The sequence below is a fragment of the Zootermopsis nevadensis genome, unplaced genomic scaffold, assembly GCF_977971745.1.
Source record: "Zootermopsis nevadensis isolate Lab colony 2312 unplaced genomic scaffold, Znev_1.0 Znev_ptg000003l, whole genome shotgun sequence".
In the NCBI taxonomy this organism is placed as follows: Eukaryota; Metazoa; Arthropoda; class Insecta; order Blattodea; family Termopsidae; genus Zootermopsis; species Zootermopsis nevadensis.
The window spans coordinates 1,978,770-2,001,684 of NW_028259135.1; the positions used below are offsets into that span (position 1 = coordinate 1,978,770).

The 22,915-nt window shown below is 37.9% G+C and overlaps 3 protein-coding genes across 7 annotated transcripts; 2 read left to right on the forward strand and 1 right to left on the reverse strand.

Annotated features, from left to right (window-relative positions):
• The first annotated feature begins 1,092 nt into the window (after nucleotides 1-1,092).
• Nucleotides 1,093-6,488, forward strand: LOC110834553 (uncharacterized). Its single transcript, XM_022073831.2, has 4 exons — nucleotides 1,093-1,377; nucleotides 1,600-1,786; nucleotides 2,146-2,219; nucleotides 4,208-6,488. Exons 2-4 carry the CDS (start codon nucleotides 1,601-1,603, stop codon nucleotides 4,524-4,526), a joined length of 579 nt encoding a protein of 192 aa, XP_021929523.2. The 5' UTR covers nucleotides 1,093-1,377; nucleotide 1,600; the 3' UTR covers nucleotides 4,527-6,488.
• Nucleotides 3,243-17,919, reverse strand: Dpit47 (DNA polymerase interacting tpr containing protein of 47kD). 5 transcript variants are annotated; one of them, XM_087358501.1, is made up of 10 exons: nucleotides 17,902-17,919; nucleotides 17,338-17,498; nucleotides 15,811-15,928; nucleotides 15,390-15,561; nucleotides 12,867-13,059; nucleotides 10,448-10,562; nucleotides 8,361-8,514; nucleotides 8,057-8,221; nucleotides 6,971-7,065; nucleotides 3,243-4,382 (listed from the first exon to the last, which is right to left on the reverse strand). In XM_087358501.1, the coding sequence occupies exons 2-9, from the start codon at nucleotides 17,461-17,463 to the stop codon at nucleotides 6,978-6,980; spliced, it is 1,131 nt and encodes a 376-aa protein (XP_087214627.1). In that variant the 5' UTR covers nucleotides 17,464-17,498; nucleotides 17,902-17,919; the 3' UTR covers nucleotides 3,243-4,382; nucleotides 6,971-6,977. The 5 variants fall into 5 exon arrangements, with proteins under 5 accessions (XP_087214627.1, XP_021929520.2, XP_021929518.2 ...); XM_022073828.2 differs by having other exon boundaries at nucleotides 17,803-17,912; XM_022073826.2 differs by lacking the exon at nucleotides 17,902-17,919 and adding an exon at nucleotides 17,848-17,866.
• Nucleotides 17,920-18,300: 381 nt separating this feature from the next.
• Mdh1 (malate dehydrogenase 1) lies at nucleotides 18,301-22,467 on the forward strand. Its single transcript, XM_022073830.2, has 5 exons — nucleotides 18,301-18,484; nucleotides 18,701-19,033; nucleotides 19,397-19,735; nucleotides 20,368-20,592; nucleotides 20,903-22,467. The coding sequence occupies exons 1-5, from the start codon at nucleotides 18,482-18,484 to the stop codon at nucleotides 20,999-21,001; spliced, it is 999 nt and encodes a 332-aa protein (XP_021929522.2). The 5' UTR covers nucleotides 18,301-18,481; the 3' UTR covers nucleotides 21,002-22,467.
• Nucleotides 22,468-22,915: the final 448 nt, after the last annotated feature.

Below are 22,915 nucleotides of genomic sequence, written 5' to 3' on the forward strand. Positions count from 1 at the left end.
CTTCTTCATTCTAGAAACAATTCACAAACATTGTCAGCTAATAACATCTCCAATTACAAGTTCCATATTGTTTCTCTATTAAACCAATAAACATTTCCAACACCCAAAGTTTCATCTGAGTCCCAGCTTCTTGAACTATGTCTATTTGTACTATCGTGTCCAAAGAAGGCGAAACTCCTTTCGGCTTATCTCTAATTCCCTCTTAAAATTCGTAGTGCAAAAAGCATTTCCTGTGCATTTATTAATAGCAACTACTGTAACTAACTAGATGCAATTTACTGTATTTTTTTTCAGTAACACCAAAGCCTGATATGACAGCAGTAATATTGACATTAAAATGGAAAATAAGAATATGGAACTCTTTTAGAAGTTCATAAAGGTCTGTAACAAGGATGTCGACTCTCCCCATCATTATTTGATTTATATATTAACGCAGTGTCAGAAGACTGGAAAATGAAATAGAAATATTTTTGACAGGGGAACAGAACGATTTAGAGAAAATCCCATTGACAAGAAACGAAAATTTTTAAGTTTTCCATAAAACGCTACTGTTGACGGCAGATTGTCTGTGTTCTGTTCGATTACATCTCTTAATGTTTCTGAATAATTAGCATTGTTGGTAGCTTGTATTAGTCTTCAGCACTTCTCAGCGTTTAACTAATGATGTTATTAGTGTTATTATTTGGGTTTGCGTGTTCTTATTAAGCATGTTCGACGTATTTTTAACAAAATATACCTAAAGTGTATTTTTTTTCGTAAGGGGCCGTACATATCATTTTCCTCATTGGCTCCGCCTCCACTGTCAGTATGTTGCTGCGTTAATTGTTATGACTTGTTACTTGCTTGAAAGGAATAACAAATAGTATCAAAGGTCATTATTTCAATAGCGGAAATGGTGACCATTCTCAGTTCACAATGACCTCTGTCCTTATTGTTGCAACAATGGTCGCATATCCCATTTCTGCGAAGTGTTTCAGGAATCATTCCGGTTATGAGGATTGTCTAGTTTCATGGAAGAAAGTGGCGTGTTCTCGGCCTGCGCCAAAGTGCAAAGAACACTTACAAACTACCATAGCTGCTGGCGTTTTTCTTACTAGTTGGTAGCACTGCCGGTTTCCGTATTGAAGGGGGTAATGACGGTCGAAGAAATCGAAATTGATACGCTCTGGCATTGTCATTATGATTTTCTGTAATCTTGTATCCCACATATAATTTCTCAACAATTCAGTAGATATACGTTTCATTACAGTTTCCTGTTAAAGTATGATACCATCAGATGCACGAATAAGATATACATAACCTATAAGTTTTATTAATTTGAGGGTGGATGGGCTAACTAGTCTTTTGCTTCCAAACCGAATGGTTACAGAGGAGCAGGTAAGAACCATATTACTGTTCCTTGTGTTTACTATATACTAGTTCGGCTTAATGTTACGAAAATCGTCATATTTATTTAATTTTACTCACAGTAACAGACTATACAGTGTTGAATGGTGGGATTTTGGATAATGAATTGAAAATGATATGGAAGGAAAATAAGGAAATTAAGCTATGTATAATTTAAATGGTTTATTACATGTCACTATTCACATATTAAAGGATGGAAGAAATGGAGGATGAATTACAAAAGATGCATGAGGAAGATGGTTCTGAAGAAACAAGATTGAAATTTGACCAGCACTCAAATGCAGAGGTAACCCTTGAGGAAGAGAGTGAGCTGTTGCAAGACAATGGAGCTGCAGACCAGAGTAGTGAACAAGAGGAAAAGCATTTGTTCACATATGAGGTATGACAGGTGACAACAGTTACCTTCAAGAACCTCAAATCTCAGACAGTGTGAGTAGCTGGGTAGGAAGTAGTCATGGCCTATATGTATTAAAGTACCAGGCTGACTGTTATATAAAACTGAAGAAAAATGTTGTCAGCTCAAACTGTATACCTCCAAAACACAACTCAGATATGCTACTACTATATAAACACCCTCAATGAAATAGTTTTCTGTTGGGAATTAGGTATCTGGTGTGTTGCTTATTCATAAGCTTTTACTCCATAGTGTATTTTACTGATGTTCATTTACATATGTGTATATATAACTTGTTTAAGTTTTCAAGTACTTAGTAGAAATGTTCACTGCTTTATTTACAGGTACTGCATAAGGAGGCAAGTAATATTAAACTTCCATCATCATTATGGGCCATGCATAAGGATCCCAATGGAAGGTTTGTTTTGGTTACGATGATTTAAACATTAACTTACATTTTACAATGTCACTGTTGATTATATTGAGAGAAAAGATTGCAAAAACTGTTAATGCTGATCAGACTTATTGTTAAACTATTTGATTTAGGGTCGTCTATGCTTTTATAGAACCTGAGTATTCATTAATGTACTCGCAAAGGCCCTCACAGTGCACTGTATCCTCAATTTCATAACCACAACCAAGTTTGCGGTTTTTTTAAAGATCCACTTTCATATTTTCCTCCTGTTTATACACAGGTCTCCTAAGTAGTCTGTTATCATGAGGTTTTCCAACTAAAATCTAAAGGAATCCTAATATCCCCCTTGAATGCTACACACCCCATTCATCTTGAAGATGGCTATTTTCTGTGTAGTGCCATGTAGTCTGGTAGAGTACTTGCTGAAATGGTGGCAAACTTCCATCAGACTACATGGCACTACAACACATGTTTGTGCTCACCACAGCAAGAACCTCAAAATCCTACCCATTTATCTCATCTATTTGGATTTAATCACGCCCAGAAATTATGGTAAAAGATTATAAATTTTGAAGATCCTCACTGTGTAACTTTCTCCATTACCTCATCTCCTTTGGGTATAAATATGTTGATTAGATTCAATGTCTGGCATATCTAATCATTTGGATTGCAGCGTGCAGCTGCAGCCCTGAAAAACTGTTACCAGTGACAGGAAATATTATACCTGATTGCATACCATTAATAATGGTTACTTGCAAATAAATTCTCTTTTTAATTCACACCTTGAACAACAGTGCATAGTTTCAGTGGGAAAAAGAAGCAACATTAGTGCCAGATTCAAAGGGCATGGGGGTTCACATGTGAGATTAAATTAAAACAACCTGTAGTTATGAAAGAAATGTTTTGTTTTATGATGAAGGGACCAACATCATAAAATGTACATTCCTTTAACAGATTTCTCGAATTTACTGCCTGAAATGAAATCTGAGGCATGCTGCTAAAGTATTTAAAAAAGTAACTCCAAGGTCAATGTGGTAGATGTACCTTTTTATTTATTTTTTACTGAAGATGTTAATACTCTTCAAATATTATGGCCTAGTGTTTACTTCCAATTTGGGAGTCTTAAAAAGGCTATAGTGGAAACAGGTAGAGAGTATGGAATGGAAATCAACATTCAAAAATCAAAGGTAATGAGGATAGCACCGAGAGCAGAACCATTGAACGTTGTAATTGGAAACCAACAGATGGAGAATGTGGAGCATTTCAAGTACTTGGGAAGCATAGTCACGACGGACGCCCTATGCACCAAGGAAGTAAAAGCAAGGATAGCCATGGCCAAGGCAGCTTTCGTCAAGAAGAGGATACTTCTCACTAGCAAGTTGGGCTTGGAGATGAAGGAGAAACTAGTGAAGTGTTACGTATGGAGCAGAGACTTGGACACTCAGGAAGAAGGAACAGAAATACGTGGAGAGTTTTGAAATGTGGTGTTGGAGAAGAATAGAGAAGATCAGGTGGACGGATCGAGTGACCAACGAAGAAGTAATGAGGAGAGTCAACGAGCAAAGAAACATTCTGCAGGCGATTACACGAAGGAAAGCTAACTGGCTGGGACATATTATGAGAAGGAATGGATTACTGAGTGATATCACCGAAGGCCAGGTTGAAGGAAAGCGAGGACTGGGAAGAAGATTGATACAGCTAACCGACGACCTTAAACAAGGAAAGAAGATGACGTTCCAGGAATTAAAGCGAGAAGCCGAGAATAGGGACAACTGGAGAGCTCTTTTTGGGCAGAGCAATGGACCTGTCGTAAGACAGAACACTTAATAATAATAATAATAGTCCTTCCTTCCCAAGTCCTGATTCATCACTTGCATCATCTATATCTTATCCAATAACTGCTGTAGTAGATACTGGATATAGCATTATGAAATATCTTGCACACAGGAAATCCTAAGATATGCCATGCTTATATTTTCTGTTATCCGCAGGTTTGTGGCATTCAGCAGGTTGCCAGCCAATCACACAGGTCGCCTCATAGCTGATAAAGGAGTTGTGTTTGCAGAGTGTCTTGTCCCAGCTGTTTTCTTCAGAGAAATGAAGCTCAAGCTACCTGCGGGGGTGCCGACTCAACCTCTTGAATCACTTCATCAAGTATCTGTGTACCTACAAAAAATTCATCGCTTAGCATTTTGCACAGGAACTGGTTTGCGTGACCCGATCAGAAGCATGAAGTGCCGCATTTATGTTGACATGCCAAGTTCTGTTAAACGTTGCACTGCATGTACTACTCAGCGACAGGCTGTTTAGTTTGCTGCTGAACAGAAGAAATCTTGAGACTTTTTGAACAGAACTTCAACAAAGTCCAGACCAGATTACAAAGAGCACTCTTGCTGAAGTCTTCATTTGTCATTGAATATGTAAGATGACTGCTTGTGTTGGCATAACCCAGAAACTGTACTAGCAAGTTTCAGCAAACGATTCACCTTACATACATTTACATATAAATGAACAGAATATCCATATACGTCTTTGTTTTGCATTGTATGCCTGTACACCGTATTTGCTAGATTTTCTATGATGTATATTCCAACCTGCTGTTTTAAGTTATTTGGTGCAACTAATTGCATAATACTTTTAATTATCCATCAGATGTGATCACAATTTAACACATACATCATCCTAGGTGGTATGTTGAAAAATTATCTAAATGGGGTTATATTCAATCTCTAACTTCAGGGATGCCCTGAAAATGGAGATGATATGTCACTCCAAAATGCTGGTATATAGCTATGAGTCCATATGGCATCAGAACGAGGCAGAACACTAACATCTTCACTGCCATGAGAACCTAAAATTTCACAAACTAGAGCAGGGCGCTCCTTTCGGAGCTCCTAGGGGGGGGTTGGTCAAGTTTGTAAAACGCAACCAACCTTGGTTAGTCCCGAAGGGGAGTTAGTTTAGTGTCTCATTCAAGTGTTTTAACCCCTGAGTAAGAAACTAAACTAACCCCCCCGAATGGGGGGTTTAAACACTTGACCAAAACACCGAAGGGGGTTGGTTGCGTTTTAAAATCTTGAGTAAGACACTAAACTAACCCCCGTGTATAAACAAATATAAGGTGATATTGCTGATGACGTCATTTTTTGACGACAACGATGGCTAATCCTTTCGGAGCGCTTCCTGTAATCTGATATTTTACTTCTTTACGTCGTTGATCAGAGGCCAACAGTTCTTGGTTAGTCAACTATCTACGTCCAAACCCACCCTTGCAAGTCTTCTTTTTTTCTATTCTATTATACTTTTAATTATCCATCAGATGTGATCACAATTTAACACATACATCATCCTAGGTGGTATGTTGAAAAATTATCTAAATGGGGTTATATTCAATCTCTAACTTCAGGGATGCCCTGAAAATGGAGATGATATGTGTAAGACTTGAGGTTCTCACAGCGGTGAGTATGAAGATATCCGTCTTCTGGGTTATTGCGCTGTGTAGTCTGGTCGATGTTAACCAACGTTTCAGAGGTCATACTGCCTCTGTCATCAGAGTATGAAGATATCCGTCTTCTGGGTTATTGCGCTGTGTAGTCTGGTCGATGTTAACCAACGTTTCAGAGGTCATACTGCCTCCGTCATCAGGGCGATGATATTCATCGCCCTGATGACGGAGGCAGTATGACTACACAGCGCAATAACCCAGAAGACGGATATCTTCGAGATATTATGTCATTCCAAAATGCTGGTATATAGCTACGAGTCCATATGGCATCACAACGAGGCAGAACACTTGACATCTTCACTGCCATGAGAACCTAAAATTTCACATACCAGTTTGAGTTGAATAATTTGGTTTGATGATTTAATGTAGTTTTTTTAACATTTGGATGAATAAGTTAGGTGGTGGAAAAGAGAAAAAGCCCTCCTCTTTCCAGGAAGTGAATGCTGGTAATTCAACCCATAGCCTGTCACTTTACTAACTAAGCTATCCCGGGTAATGTCCAAAGCAATGAAAGAGTGAGAATTATCTTAACAAAACATAGCTACTGCGAACACTGGAATTTTTAAACTAGCAAATTTCACATTCACAACATAATCAAGTCTTCATTTGGTGATGTGATAAATGACAAGATTCAATGAAGTGTTGCAAATAAATGATTAGGCTTTGCCATGTCTATACTGAACGAAAGAATTATATTATTTTGAAACGTTTCTATTTCATAAGTTAATATATGTGTTTGTGTAATGAATAAATATATATAAGTAGTATATTTCATTTTTTCAGAAACCAAGGGGTTCTGATGGGTGTTTGGGGAAAGAAAACCACAGTCCTCCCAACAAATAATGTTCTTTCACTATACATTACAAACCACTGTGACATGAACATAGTTACAGCTGGTTGCACACTGATGCAAGAGTGTGAGACAGCAATACAGTTCACACCCTTGAAAACCCACCATGTTCCAAACCTTCCCTCACTCAGAGAATCACCACTATGTTGAAACCACCACCGAATGTATCCAGAATAATTGAACATTACAGCAAAAAGTTGATAAAATATCCCAACAGACTTGTCACGGCTTTCCCCTGCTGATCCTTATTTTAAATCTATTATTCCTTAATTATTTTATGAAGAAATGTTCTGGAATTATACACATACCATCGTGTATCATCATGAAGAGGTTTCTTCCATGTTTATTGTACAATCGACATCCTTCCTAACTTCAAGATTATAACATTGCAATATTTACCTCTCTGTTACGAATATCTGGCCAGCAGACAACATTCAGCTTTGCTTCCTCTAACAGTCACCAAGAAACATGGTGTACCTCCACATACCACATAACTGGAACCACAATAAAGTCACTCTGTATTTATCCATTGCACACTATTTCTGGAAAGGTCTTAGAACTTTAATGGTAAAATGATGCACTGGAATTTCTTTAGACCAGTGTTCTGCAACCTTTCTCCACTCTCAGAACAACCTAATTTGTCAAAAAGACTTTACAGCACACAGAATTCCACCTCACAGAAAGGAGTTATGTCAAATAAAACTTTTGATGACAAACCAGTGTGTATTACAAATTCTAATTATGAAAGAAAGGATGTTGCCTTTTTCTATGTCCATTGAAGCATTTTTATATTTGAATAAATATTTTGTATTTTTCTGTACAATACATCAGAGAATGTGGAGCATTTCAAGTACTTGGGAAGCATAGTCACGACGGACGCCCTATGCACCAAGGAAGTAAAAGCAAGGATAGCCATGGCCAAGGCAGCTTTCGTCAAGAGGAGGATACTTCTCGCTAGCAAGTTGGGCTTGGAGATGAAGAAGAAACTAGTGAAGTGTTACGTATGGAGCAGAGACTTGGACACTCAGGAAGAAGGAACAGAAATACCTGGAGAGTTTCGAAATGTGGTGTTGGAGAAGAATAGAGAAGATCAGGTGGACGGATCGAGTGACCAACGAAGAAGTATTGAGGAGAGTCAACGAGCAAAGAAACATTCTGCAGGCGATTACACGAAGGAAAGCTAACTGGCTGGGACATATTATGAGAAGGAATGGATTACTGAGTGATATCACCGAAGGCCAGGTTGAAGGAAAGCGAGGACTGGGAAGAAGATTGATACAGCTAACCGACGATCTGAAACAAGGAAGGAAGATGACGTTACAGGAATTAAAGCGAGAAGCCGAGAATAAGGACAACGGGAGAGCTCTGTTTGGGCAGAGCAATGAACCTGTCGTAAGACAGAACACTTAATAATAATAACATCAGTTTGCGTGACTAAGATTGCCACATATAAACCTTTAACTTGAATTTTATGGCATGACTCACCTTTGTTTTGGTAGAACTTGACCAAGTGTATCACAGGCATCAACTGGATGCAGTGTACGATCAGATTGGCACTCATAATATATGTTAAGCTCAGAAAGAATGTAAGAGGAATCCTTATCCCACTCAGGAGGTGATTCGAACATGGTACTGAGATGTTGTGAGAACCTGCCAACAGAATCAAGCTCTAATGGTTAAGAATAAAAAACATAATACATTAGAGAATGAGATTTAGAGATACAATATGAGAGAATTCCTAATTCAGAAAAGGTGTGCAAAGACTTTACAGGAAACCAAGAAGACTCACGTGTTGTCCTCATGGAATTCTTGAACGAAGTCAGTGACTTGGTACTCTGGATATAGGAACATGACAGGCCACACCAAGCTGCCACTGTCATCCAAGTGGACACGCCCCTGTGCGACCATTGGACTGCATGGTTCTAGTGTTGACATGGACAGATCTGCAAACAGTTAATATGAAGAAAGAGAATGGAATCATATCCCTTTGGTGATATTCCATATGTTTAAACGTTTGCAATATTAAAGTAATGGAAATCATTATTCATTAATTAATTGATATCTGTGAAATATCCATCTTTAATTTGATAGAGAACAGGATATATGGTACATAGGTAAGTTATGTAAAAGGAAAGGTGTCCAATTCTTCAATATCTTGCCTACCTAACTAACTAACTAACTAGATGGCTTACCGAACCCGAAGGTTCATCACCAAACTAACCAAAGCCCTCCACCGGACCCTGTCCTGGGCCAACAAAATCCAGTTTCCTTCAACTCCTATCTCCCATAGATCCCGCCTGAGATTATCCTCCCATCTACGTCTAGGTCTCCCCAGCGGTCTGTTCCCTTCAGGTTTCCCAACCAGTACCCGGTGCACACCTCTTGTCCCATCCATGCGCGCTACATGTCCCGCCCATCTCACTCTTCTCGCCTTAATCACCCTGACAATATTGGGGGAGGAGTACAGATTTTTAAGCTCGTCATTATGCAGTTTCCTCCACGCCCCATCGTCTTCCCTCTTAGGCCCAAATATCCTCCTCAACACCCGATTCTCAAACACCTGCAATCTGTGTTCCTCCCTCTGAGTGAGATACCATGTTTCGCACCCATCAAAGAGTTTAAACATGCATATTAGTGGGGCATTTTTGTCTTTATGTTTAAAAAATGTGCAATGTTTCAGGGACTGAGATCAGATTTTTTCAATAAACCCAACTTAAACAGTTTTACCTGATGATGGAAGTAGATCTACCTTCTGATGTTCTCTCCACTAATAAAAGCATGTTTAATGACACCTTTGTCAAAAACATTTGGGCTAATCTTATCAAGAGTCTTGTTAGAAAGCAGTAATTATAGAGGGGAGTTAAATGTGTCCAGAATACTTCTCCAATCAACCAATGAGTGATGTCTACCTAGCAGACTCACTGACTGACAGAATACCAGACTAACTACTGGCTGACTGAGACTAGCTAACTCAGAGGCATGAAGTTATTGATATTCAGCCATAAAAAAAATTCCTTGTTATGGAACCCAAAGGCTCATCACCATGTTCACATAAGCCCACCATTGGACCCTATCCTCAAGTTAAATATACGAGACGCGTCCACAAAGTAAGTTTCCCACTCGTCCCACAGCTAGCAAACCTTATATTGCGCGAAGCGACTGTGCGTACGTGATAGAGCAATGACGTAGCATGGCGCATGCACTAACGGTACTTCCCGCGTTCTCACAGTAGCATCGTTGCAGCTGTTGAAGATGGTGGTTCTTATTCCAGCTCCCGCCGACTGTGAAGTGCGGTCAGTGATAACGCTAGGCCGCACACGGCTCGACGGACAGCAAGTCTCCTGCAGGAGTTCAGCTGGGAGGTGTTTAATCATTCACCCTACAGCCCGTACCTCGCTCCCAGTGATTTCCATCTTTTCCTACACCTCAAGAAATTCCTGTCCGGTCAGCGTCAGCGTTTTGAGAATGACAGAGAGGCGGAGATGGTTGTCACACAGTGGTTCCAATCCCAGGCGGCAGACTTCTACGACACAGGTATTCAAAAGTTGGTCCCACGGTATGACCAATGTCTCAATTCCGGTGGCGAATATGTTGAAAAATAGCTGGAGACTTGCTGTATCTGTTGCAATAAATATTTCCATGAAATTGTGTTTTGTTTCTGTAAACGGCCCCAGGGAAACTTACATTGTGGACGAGCCTCGTATAAGTCAGTTTATCCTTTCATAATGTAGGAATGTGTTATTCTCCAAAGTGGTCTCTCCTATGAGAGATTTTCCAATAAATATTTTGTGTGTCTTCCATACATGCTATATTTCCAGTTTATCTTGTTCTTTGTTAAGTACAAAAATGTTGATATCCTCAGTATGTATTCCTCACCTGTCCCTTTTATCTGAATGCCTCTCTCTTTTATGGCTGTCAGCAACGCCTGATCCCTCTCTTCTTCCTTTCTTTTAGCCATATTTTGCTTCCGGGCATTTCGCTCTTCTATTTTCTGATGCAAAATACAAGCATAAATACATATTAATTTTAAATGCTGCATGCAATTTCAGAATATGGAACCAAAGATGTACTTAAAATCACAAGAAGGTAACGCACATACTCCAGATTATTTAGATATCCGTCTTCTGGGTTATTGCGCTGTGTAGTCTGGTCGATGTTAACCAACGTTTCGGAGGTCATACTGCCTCCGTCATCAGGGCGATGAATATGCCAATAGGGTGTGAGGAGATGGCATATTCATCGCCCTGATGACGGAGGCAGTATGACCTCCGAAACGTTGGTAAACATCTACCAGACTACACAGCGCAACAACCCAGAAGACAGAAATCTTTAGACTCATCGCCCTGATGATGGAGGCAGTATGACCTCCGAAACGTTGGTAAACATCTACCAGACTACACAGCGCAACAACCCAGAAGACAGAAATCTTTAGACTCATCGCCCTGATGATGGAGGCAGTATGACCTCTGAAACGTTGGTTAACATCGACCAGACTACACAGCGCAATAACCCAGAAGACGGATATCTTCATACTCACCGCTGTGAGAACCTCAAGTCCAGATTATTTGTTTTTATCTTTCAGTTTTCAAACTTGTTTTAACTTCTTGAAAATGCTACAGATGCTTGTGAACTGTGATTTTGTCTCTCTCCCATCTGTGTATGACCTATAGCAAATATGGGGAAACAAATCCTCACATTCCCCTTCCCCACTATGATATTACACTGTGCTAACACCTCTCATAATCATTAAAATTATAAATGTGGAACAAGGCTTAGTAGCTCATGATTGTAATGTGTGAATTTAAACCAAGGGAATTTTGGAAATATCTATGTTCTAAATTATTTGTTCATCTCACCTCCATTCACCTGCATCGGCATTAGCCCTTTAAAACCTAGCAGTGTGTACGTGTACCACCAGCTTTAATAATTATTAATTCTGCATTTTGACCACAGAATATATTTATTTGTGTCTGTATGATTCTCTGAATAAACAGCAATTACTTCCTTAAACAGTGTTAAACAATCTTTAAAGTACAGACTAAATGTTTAAATATTATACATACAAGCTTCTGCTTCTAAGGTAAATTCTGATTTTTCACATCTATAATTTGTACCACTGACATGAATTTTCTTTTCACCTTTATGGATACTTTTTAATCAAGTCTATGTATTCTGTTGTCTTTGATACCGCCTTCTCAGGAGCTGGTGAGCACTTTAAAAATATGAGCTCTTTAACGTTACAAACCATCAGAACAATAACTAGAGGGCAGTTTTTTATTATTATACTTAACAATACTTTCTAAAACTGCAGAGGATTACAATACTGAATGAAGAATTGGAATGATGTAGAAAGAAGCAATTGTGATCTATAATTAGGAATTATTTCAACATTTTCTTAGCCTGAGAATCAAACCTGAGACCACATATGAAATAGAAATACTAACTGCAACCAAGATGTATAGTCAGCAATCATGAAATAAGAATCTTATGAGCCCAAATAGAGATTTGTGTATGGCCTTCTGTTTAAAGTCAGAAATAAGTTCTACTGTTATCTAATGGAGAATATGACTATTGACAGATTGATTACACAAACATTTTATTCAGTAATATATTTATTTATTTCCGTCAATACACAAACTTAGTTGTTAAAATTGGTGTTATTAAAGTTAAACTTTAAAATTTGGCGCTTATCATCGCTATTACGATGTTACAATTTTAGCGCTCGTTATTTTATTTCACAACATGTTTCAATGCAATAACAGTCAAAAAACTTGCGTATATCAATTTTTAAATTTAAAACGAAAAATATTGAAATGCAACGCAAATATCAGATTTAATAAACCAATTTTAACAACTAAGTTTGTGTATTGACGGAAATAAATAAATATATTACTGAACTAAACACAAACATGACGCATTTAAACTACAAACATTTTATTATCTAGATGGCAATGTTAACAGTAACTGATTCTTACATTACTTAATGACACATTTCAACTGCAGAAGTTATAATATAAGGGAGATGCAAGTCAGTTGGTAGGAGTATTCAAAAGAAATATTCTGGCATTCACACTCAAAGACAGAATAAAAATATATAAAAAACCTCAACCAGGATACGTGGTAACCTGGCCAAGATATGAACCACGTACCTCCTGAGTACAAGTCTACTGCTGATAACAGGAACTGTACAGACACACTGTAATATAACTGACTAGCAAATTTGTTAAAACTAACAAAATCAAATGTGGACTAAATACAGAGCATTAATATGTGAAAACGTGCTCCATTGACTCACCTTTCCTGCAATAGCCTTGGCTCGAAGTTCCAGAGTAGTTTTGTCAGTGGGACAAGCAACCAGCATCTTCTCACAGAGAGTGATGCAGTCATCGTATCGTTTCAGAAACATGCAGCACTGAGCTGCACGGGCCTGTGCCTTGGAGTAACATGGCCTAATTTTCAGTGCTGCTCGACAGTCAAACAGACATGACCTGAAAGAACACATCCTCGAACATGCCTTCTCAAACCAAACATCTCCCAAAAAAGATCAGAGTTTATCCTTCATATGTCCTCCTGTGTTGTGTTCCTTATATATCAACTGCATAAAAAAGCTTGTTTTGGTGATGTCGATCCAAGGAAATTAATATGCATGCTCTTGAGAGTAATCTGGACTCAAATTGGGAGCAAGTATTTGATCTCCAGCATGATGTTCAATACTGAAAATATTTCTTTTGGGAAAAATTGGTATCTCACAAATACTGCATCAGAAAAAATATATGTGAACAGTACAAATGTCTTTTTCTGACGAGAGCAGCCCAAGAAAGTAGTGGTGAGATGCCACTGGATAAATGGCTAGAGAATTAGTTATGTCATAAAATTAATAAAACCATACAGTAAAAGTATTAAGAACTTCTGTTTTGTCTTTCCATACTACTGCAGTGAAGTCTCACCTGGTTCTAGCTTGCATGTCACCCTGTTTATGTTTTAGTATTTTACACCAACATAACATATCCATATGATCTGGTCACACACTAGTAACAGTTTGCTTTTCTAGTAGTCAGGTTATTAAATAAAACAGAAGAGAAGAAACTATCAATAAACAATTTATACCCAACTCCTTCCACTCTCTGAGTAAGATTTCTCAACAGTTTCATGTGCTACTGTGATGTCTTCAGCTTTAGTCTGTGTCTTTTCTTAAGTAACTGTAATGTTGTAGCTCACAGCATCAATAAACTTGTAAATTTTCATGCCTAAATGTTCATGCTTCTTAGATTTTTTTTATTTGTAGTGTTCTGTCTGAGGACAGGTCCATATGAACAGGATCCTTCCATCCTTTTCTCTTCTCGGACTGGGACCTGTTCATATACGTTCTTGGCAGATGATCCAGAAGTGGTTTGCCATTGCCTTCTTCTGTGTGTGAATGGAGTAATTGTTGGGATGCCACGGAGGAAAACTCTGTGTTGCCTAGACCACGGCCTTGCCCAACACAAGTTATAAATTCGAACCCGAGACCCCAGGATTACAAGGCCAGCGTTCTAACCGCTAGAGCACCTCATCTTATTATTATTTAGTGTTCTGTCTGACGACAGGTCCATATGAACAGGATCCTTCCATCCTTTTCTCGGACTGGGACCTGTTCATATACGTTCTTGGCAGATGATCCAGAAGTGGTTTGCCATTGCCTTCTTCTGTGTGTGAATGGAGTAATTGTTGGGATGCCACGGAGGAAAACTCTGTGTTGCCTAGACCACGGCCTTGCCCAACACAAGTTATAAATTCGAACCCGAGACCCCAGGATTACAAGGCCAGCGTTCTAACCGCTAGAGCACCTCATCTTATTATTATTTAGTGTTCTGTCTGACGACAGGTCCATATGAACAGGATCCTTCCATCCTTTTCTCGGACTGGGACCTGTTCATATACGTTCTTGGCAGATGATCCAGAAGTGGTTTGCCATTGCCTTCTTCTGTGTGTGAATGGAGTAATTGTTGGGATGCCACGGAGAAACCGGGGAAGCCCCCGGAGGAAAACTCCGTGTTGCCTAGACCACGGCCTTGCCCAACACAAGTTATAAATTCGGGCACCGCCGGGAATCGAACCCGAGACCCCAGGATTACAAGGCCAGCGTTCTAACTGGTAGACCACCGTGGCTTCCTGCTTCTTAGATACTGTTTAAAAATTACCCACCTTTTGAATTTTACAACAATGCCAAATATTCAGAGGGGCTGTAAAATTATGTAAAGGAAGCATTTAGCATTTATCAATACACACAGTCTTGTCAGGGCTTTGCTACTGTCAGATATATTTAAAAAGCACAAAATAAGAAGGTATTTCTCACACTTCTTAGTATTACTGTAAAATGGCACGATAAAACCTCATACACACACATGAATGGTTTCAGGATGTTCAACATGTCCTACTGTATTTAAGTTATCCAGCAAAATTGCTTATGACTGTGCATTCTTTGGATTTCTAAATAATAAAATACTGTAAATAACACAAAGTCACACATACACACATGTTGTAGCCACTGTGACTTGTCTACATTCTGGTTTCATTAACATTTACAGATACTGCAACACCCACAAAAGGCAATTTATAACTATTCAAAATGGTCTGAGAGAAGAACATGTATCATGGTAGGATTTGAGATTTTTCATGACAGTGAATCTGAATATGACCTTGATGATGGAGGCAGCAAGGACCTCTGAAATGATGCTAAACTTCTACCAGACTACACAGTGCTACAACCCAGAAGACAGCCATCTTCAAACACGTATCATGGACTGAAAAAGTTAATTAGTAATTAGTGGTCTGTCACCTGTAGTTTTTCAAGAAGAAATGTGCTGCTGCTCGGTTATTATACAATTCTGATTCAAGGTGGGAGTCTCCACATCGCTGCCTTAGTCCTTCTGTGTAGCTTATTATTGCAAGGCGATATTTTTTTAACTTGAAATTATAGTTTCCATCTTCTTTATATGCAGCTGCCAAATCTGTAAGCAATGTGAAGTTTCACATTTACTACATTGTATCAACTATGCAAGTAACAGATTTAAATTAAATGGCTGAATGATTCTGAGTGATGATAAGAGGAATGACACAGAAAGTGTCTTCATTTGAGCTCATGAGGATTTTTTAAATAAGTCAACCTACTGGCAAGGGTATCCAGATATAGTGAAACCTTGCCACACTGCAAAAGACTTGTCTCCCATCACATAATTCCAATCTATTGCAAACAGTACCTTGAGGTGTGTTATCAGTTTCACTGTATTTGAGCTGCTGGAGTCCCTCCATTAGTGGTGACAATGGCTCTCCAGCTTCCAGTGCTTTAGACATGAAGAACGGATGCTTTTCCATTTCCTGCATTTGAACAAAGTGTGATCGCACATATTCAAACAAGACAGAATATAATATGCAACAGAAAGGTTTGATTAAACACCAGTGCTAATATTACAATAATTAGTGCTGAATTTCAAAGTGGGCACAGAAAAGAACTTGGTTATCAAAAACTGACTACTCCTTTGTATTTGGGACATTCCAGGTTTAATTCAAGTCCACGGGGCTAGCCATCCTAAACGAAGTTTATGTCAGCTCATAAAAGCATATTCTGGGAATGTACTGAACCTAAAAATAAGCTATGGTAAATTTCACATTTTTTTTCCAATTCATGATTCATAATCATCTTCTCCTGTGACAGTCTGTGACATATGTGACTGAGAGAGTCTAATTAAACAAACATGAAGAAAGAAAATGGGAACATTTTTCTACACATTCTTTACATTGTAATTACCACCCCACCCCAAAACTTACCCTAACATTTCTCAGCCATGTATTAGACTATCTGAAATATACAGCATTACAGGACTTACATTAAAGATGTTATATATCATGATTACATTATCCTGAAAACCAATATTTTTGTAGCTTATACAATTTATGGAGTATTTTATCTTTCTGCCCTCTGCCAATATTGGTAATTACTGAATACATTTCTGGGATGGGGAAACCTGGCTCACCTATCACTGGCAATCATAATCCTGCCTTGCTTCTTCAGTTACTATAATATCAATTTTTAAATCCTTACTGATGGGGTACAAGATCAATCCCTGTATTTAATCATTGTCACTTTATATTTGGGGACAGATAAGGCAGAGGTTCTAACAAAGTAGCTATTGCACCTGTAGTACAATGCTGGTTTTACTCTGTGCTGTCGGTAAAGTCTGAGATTCGTGGTCAAGCCCTTGAAAGGTAGCCAGTAGAATGATTGTGGAGATGGGTGGATAACATTACAATGAAGCTTGGAAGAGTTAGTTAAGAGGATGTGAAATGGCTCCAAGAACAAGGTATAGCAGTTAATCCCTTTGGGTTATTACCACAGCACAAAATTCTGACAAAACAGATGGAGGTCTGAGAAATTTAACTCTTACATCCCATTTTGTTGAAAAGTTACTAATCAGTGACATTTACTATTACTGTTTTTTCACGAGACATTTCTGTGTCAACATTACATCTTGTCATTTTTTGGCACACTGACTTAAAGCGCAAGTTACGGTACGAATCAGCTATCAACGAGGTGGTACTGTTCCCAATAAGTACTTCTTGGTTGGATTAATATGGCTCGACTTTCAGGAAATAATGTAACATGAATTTTTATCACGAATTGCTACCTAAGGTTCAGAAATATTAGAAAACAACTGGATGCAAGCATCTAGTATCACATCACTACAGCAACTTTCGGTAATGGTACGTTTCGTGGTATGAAATCTAACCTCTTCCCAACGGTCTTCTGGCCATCCTTCGGTATATGATCGTTTTTCTAATCCTCCAATAAATTCATCCAATTCCTGATCCAGTTTTTCAGCTAACTTCTTCCGTTCTTCATTTGACATAGTCATCTTTCTTTTACTAATGGAGTGTCGAGATTCTACATCTATTTAATAAAATAAAAAAGTTGACAGTGGAACCACGGTTACGGAGAATCTGACGCAAATACGTCTCTGTAATGTAATGTAATATAATGTAATGAAATATAATGTAATGAATTGTAATGTAATGGAATGTAATAATTCTGATATAAGATAAGTACTTGTGATATTCTAAAACGTTTTTACCAGCACAAAATTATCTAGTCTACGGCAATAATGCAACACAGCAATGCCGAGTAAACAGATGACGCATAAATTAGTTTCTTAGGTAAAATAACAATACACGCAGGAGTTCATATAAAAGCTGACCATTGTTGTCGGTCGATATTTATACATTGTTGATAAGGATCTTACACATCTTCGTTACGCTTTTTTTGTCGAATGACCCTTCCGTATAGACGTACTTACGTCAATAAAATACATCATTCAACACAATCGAATTAGTAATCTGTGACCTACACTTCTGTGCGGAAATTTGTCTCCCACATGTGTAATATGTTTCCTTTAGGATATGTAAGTTATGTGGATGTAGTTTGAAATAATCGCATTATTTACTGAAAATAAATAACGTATACAGAAGAGAATCAGCTGATACTTCAAATCACAGCATTTAAACCTACACAGAGAGACATATAGTACCTCAAACAATGACGATGAGAGTTTGTTACATATGTTTCGCTTTGTCCTAACGCTATTTTAAGGAAACAATTGATTCATTAAGATGAAGTATTACAAGCGCTTCTTCTTTGCCAGTAAAATATATTAAAGCTTCTCTGTTAATTAATCTTGGGAACAATGTCATTAGTAATATGTGACGACACACTAACAACCTTCATCCTTGACACCCCTTGGTTATTACCCAATCCGCACATAGTCTATTTGGACTCAGGCTGGACTTGCGTAACTCGTAGAAGGACTTTCGTACAGTGAGATTATTAGAATAGGCTGCCAAGAGGACGTTTGGTGACCTCTAAAGACCACCTTAAAAATGGTATATTTTTTGAGCAATTATCCTTACATTTTAAAAAGCTTCTTTGTCAATTTAATGTAAAACAGAGTGTGTGTTTATTTTCTGCAATTTAGTTACCTTTTTTGTGTATAACAGTACTTTACACTTATGAGACGACCTTTGCCGTGACCGTATGTGTTCGCAGTATGTAAGGCACAAAACATAATTTATACAGGTTTATTTTTAATTTACTTGCAGAGTTCACCAATCCGTGTTGTTGTAACCGGTGCAGCAGGTCAAATTGCCTATGCCTTGCTGTATCAAATAGCCAAGGGTGATGTCTTTGGAGCAACTCAGCCAATTATTCTTCATTTATTGGATATCCCACAAATGATGGAAGTATTGGGTGGAGTAGTTATGGAAATAAAAGACTTAGCATTGCCACTGGTTACAGAAATTGTTCCTACTGCTGATCCTGCAGTAGCCTTTAAAGATGTTGAAGCTGCTTTTCTTGTGGGTGCCATGCCTCGCAAGCAAGGGATGGAGAGGAAAGATCTCCTGTCGGCAAATGTTAAAATTTTTAAAGTTCAGGTATATAAAATATAGTATTTATTACTGGTATGTAACTTTGATTACTTTATCAAAGTCCAAGCGAATCAGGTAGAGCTGAAATTGAATGGCATATATCAGGTACTTGCTAATGGTTTTAATATTATAATTTTCAACCATTATCAAGCCAGGTTATGGGTGTAATTGTTTAAATATGTTTAATTGTACTTTTTAACTGTAATAAGTATAAATATAAAAATAGCATTGATGGACACATGACATAAAGATTGTTTTGAGAGCATGGGTAAGGCATTTTACTGTTTCACAGGTGTTCATCATGTTTTGGCATTACCTCTAGAAAAGGAACTATACTTTTAAATGCTGCTTATTTTATTTGTATCGCAGGGAGAAGCACTTGACAAATATGCCAAAAAGACGGTAAAGGTGCTAGTGGTTGGTAACCCAGCAAACACAAATGCACTGATATGCTCTAAATATGCACCTTCAATTCCTCGTGAGAACTTCACAGCAATGACACGTCTTGATCAAAATCGTGGCCGTGCTCAGATAGCAGAACGTCTCAAAGTGAATGTAGGACAAGTTCAGAATGTAATAATATGGGGCAACCACTCAGCTACTCAAGTTCCAGATGCTAACAGTGCAATTGTTAATTTGGGATCAGGTCCTGTACCTGTGACAGATGCCCTAAAGAGTGATGATTGGCTGAAGGGAGAGTTTATAACAGTAAGTAGACACTAATTTGTAGTGTAATAGCATGAATGTTCGCTAATGTATTGAGTATATAAATCTCTAAAGATGCAAGCATGTGATAGAGAAATGAGTAGTATTGGTTATTTTGTAAAATTAGCAGTTTCAACCTTTCAAAGCCGACATTTCTCCAAATAATATTGTATTTCTGTGCCTTCCACAGAAAAGTGTCTATTACAAAGGTAGATTGTTCTGTCAGTGCCCTAAGAATTGGTAGATGGAAAACAATCCCTACAGTTTGTGTGCCAGTAACAGGTTATAATTATTCTCACACTCAGTTTGTAGGCAGACAATTTCAGTGTAGAATTTATGTATGATAAACATATTGGTCAGTATGAATGAAATCCAGTCAAAACAGCTGAAACAGATTAAATGTTATCTTCAGGTTTCAATGATCTTAGGATTGAAGTACCGACCTATAGCCTATACCATTCAGAAAACCAGACGTCTCCTTTTGTGAAATCATTCCAAGGCCAAAAGATGGCCAACAAAGTCTTTGTGATTTCATACTGAGCCCAAGTAACGCATTAGTAAAAAGAATTTATAGTATATTAAAATGAGAATGAAGTTATGCGTTTTGAAGGACATGCTTTAATACTATCTTACAGACTGTTCAGAAGCGGGGCGCTGCGGTGATTGCAGCACGTAAGTTGTCGTCAGCAGTATCTGCTGCGAAAGCCGCAGGAGACCACATGCATGACATATGGCATGGAACTCTTCCTGGTCTGTTTGTGTCTATGGGTGTCATTTCTGATGGATCATATGGTGCACCTAAAGATGTTATATTTTCTTTTCCTGTTGTTATTGAAAATAAAGAATGGAAGATTGCTCAGGTAAGTCACACTTGCCTGATAAATTCCGTCCCAAAATCATTACTCATCCTACCTATTGACACAACCACTTAAAAAAAAATATCTTTTGTTAGAAATTAATCCCTCATAAGGCCCAGCTGTTTCATCAGAGAAAGTTTGTTGTGGATAAATCTGATAATATTTTCCACTGCATGTCATTTTCATAAATTTTCATGAGAACATGCATCCAATTATTTTTCTCATGAGAGTGGTGGAAAGGTGTGAATTATGAGCTGAAATATGGTAATTATATGATATTGATTTTGTGTACAGTAAATTGTGTTGTGTCCAGGGTTTACAGATAGCAGACTATCACAAACCTCTACTCGAGGCCACAGGCAAAGAACTATTAGAAGAGAAATCCGAGGCTCTGGAAGTGTGTGAACACTGACTGGCATTGCCCCCAACCATGCCAACATCACGACCACGTTGCAACATGTAGTAATTTGTATGTAGCCAGAACATGCTCACTTAGTGACTCGACACCAACCACATGGCGTTTTCAACTGACATCATGGTTGGAGGGCATATTCACCTTATGTTGATGAAAAGGAGAACATATTTTTATATGTGTATTTTGAAAATTTGTTGACCATATTATCCACTACCTCACAGTGGTACTACACTTAATTCCAAATATTCTAATATATTTTAATCAAATATACATTGTATCATATTAATGGTTTTTATGTTTCTTGATTCAAAAACAAGTCATTATAATTTGGTATTTTGAAATGTCTGTACAAGTATATAAGGGTTTGAAAAACCACTGCAGCTAATTTTTAAGTGCTGGATGGAGGATGTATAACATGCTCTGTCCCCACTGAACGCAGTGTAGCAATCAAGCATATGTGTTGCATTCAGGAGGTTATGGTTTCAAAATTAGTCCAGACTGGCTATCATAATGCCTTTCATGGTTTTCTCCACTTCCAAACGCTTGGCTTACGACCGTTCACATTCATGATCTGTGCATCAACAGTTTGCATTAAATAAACCAAGTAATAACTTAAATGAATTTTATAACCATATATAATTTATTATTTGTAATTATATATAAGTAATTAAAATATTCTGAAAACTATCCCTACATATTTTTTTTAAATTTCAACATATTCTGAGGCATTATCAATGTGTACATTATTAAACATCTACACTGATGGACTGCGTGAACACATCTATTGAAAAAAATTCTATATCCAAACAGCAATATCAAATGTACAAAATTATTCGGTGTTTTGGAATTATTTCAGAACCAGAATAGGGTCTAATCTGTGAACGGTGGGCACTTCCTCAAACTTACACTGGATAGAATACACAAACATACTCAGATTGACATTGAAGGGGTTAGGGTTTGATACAGCGCCAAGACTGATGCGGTCTGATTACATCCCAGGTTCTCATCCGTTGAAATATTCTAAATCCTGTACAGACATTTCACTGATATGTATTCAATTTAGCACAAATAATTCTTCATATTGAATATTGCAACAGGTGGTTGGTACTCCAAACTGTGTTGTCATGTGAAAGGGAATAGGCTGAAATGGTGACAGAAAAGGGTTATTGTTATTTGCTGTATAGGATATATATTGCTTGTATTGTAGTATTGTGTATATGCTGTTGCATTTCTGAGCTTTCAGCTTCATAAAATTTTAAACTAGTATTTGTTTCCAAATGGCAGGAATCATTTAACCTTAGCTACAAGTATATGCTGCATAGGTTGCCAGGAATTACTCCGACATTCAAGATATTTATTTGGGCTATTGCATTTAGCATCACTTCTTTTTTTTAGGTGAGATTATAAAAATGGAACCTCAAAGTGAATTGCATTTGTGAATAAAGGTTATTTTAAGTGGCATACCACATGAGTAATGAATTTATTTACAGTTTACTTTACGGTCTTGTCAGTAGTTCAGACTGAATAGTAGGACAATGTGGCTGAGATTTGATTACAGGATTTCCCAAGTATGAAGCAGGAGTGATAACCACTCAGTCACAAATAATAAAAGTGTTTGACTTTGTATTACCAACACTTCTCTGAGGTCACGTTCCACGAAGCAGGTTGGCACAAGTAACATATGTACAGTATTTCCATTCAGGAGGTATGCAGTCCATAAGATGGGATTGACTGGCCGTCCTACACCAAACATTGACATCTTAAAATAGACCATGTTAGCTTCCTCTCGAACCTCAGAAACTGATACATTATTGTAAATTGACTAACCAGACAACACTGTGTATGGACTGGCACCCTGATACATGTTTCATTCAGGAAATACGGGTGCAGTAAGGCAGGAAAGCCAGACAA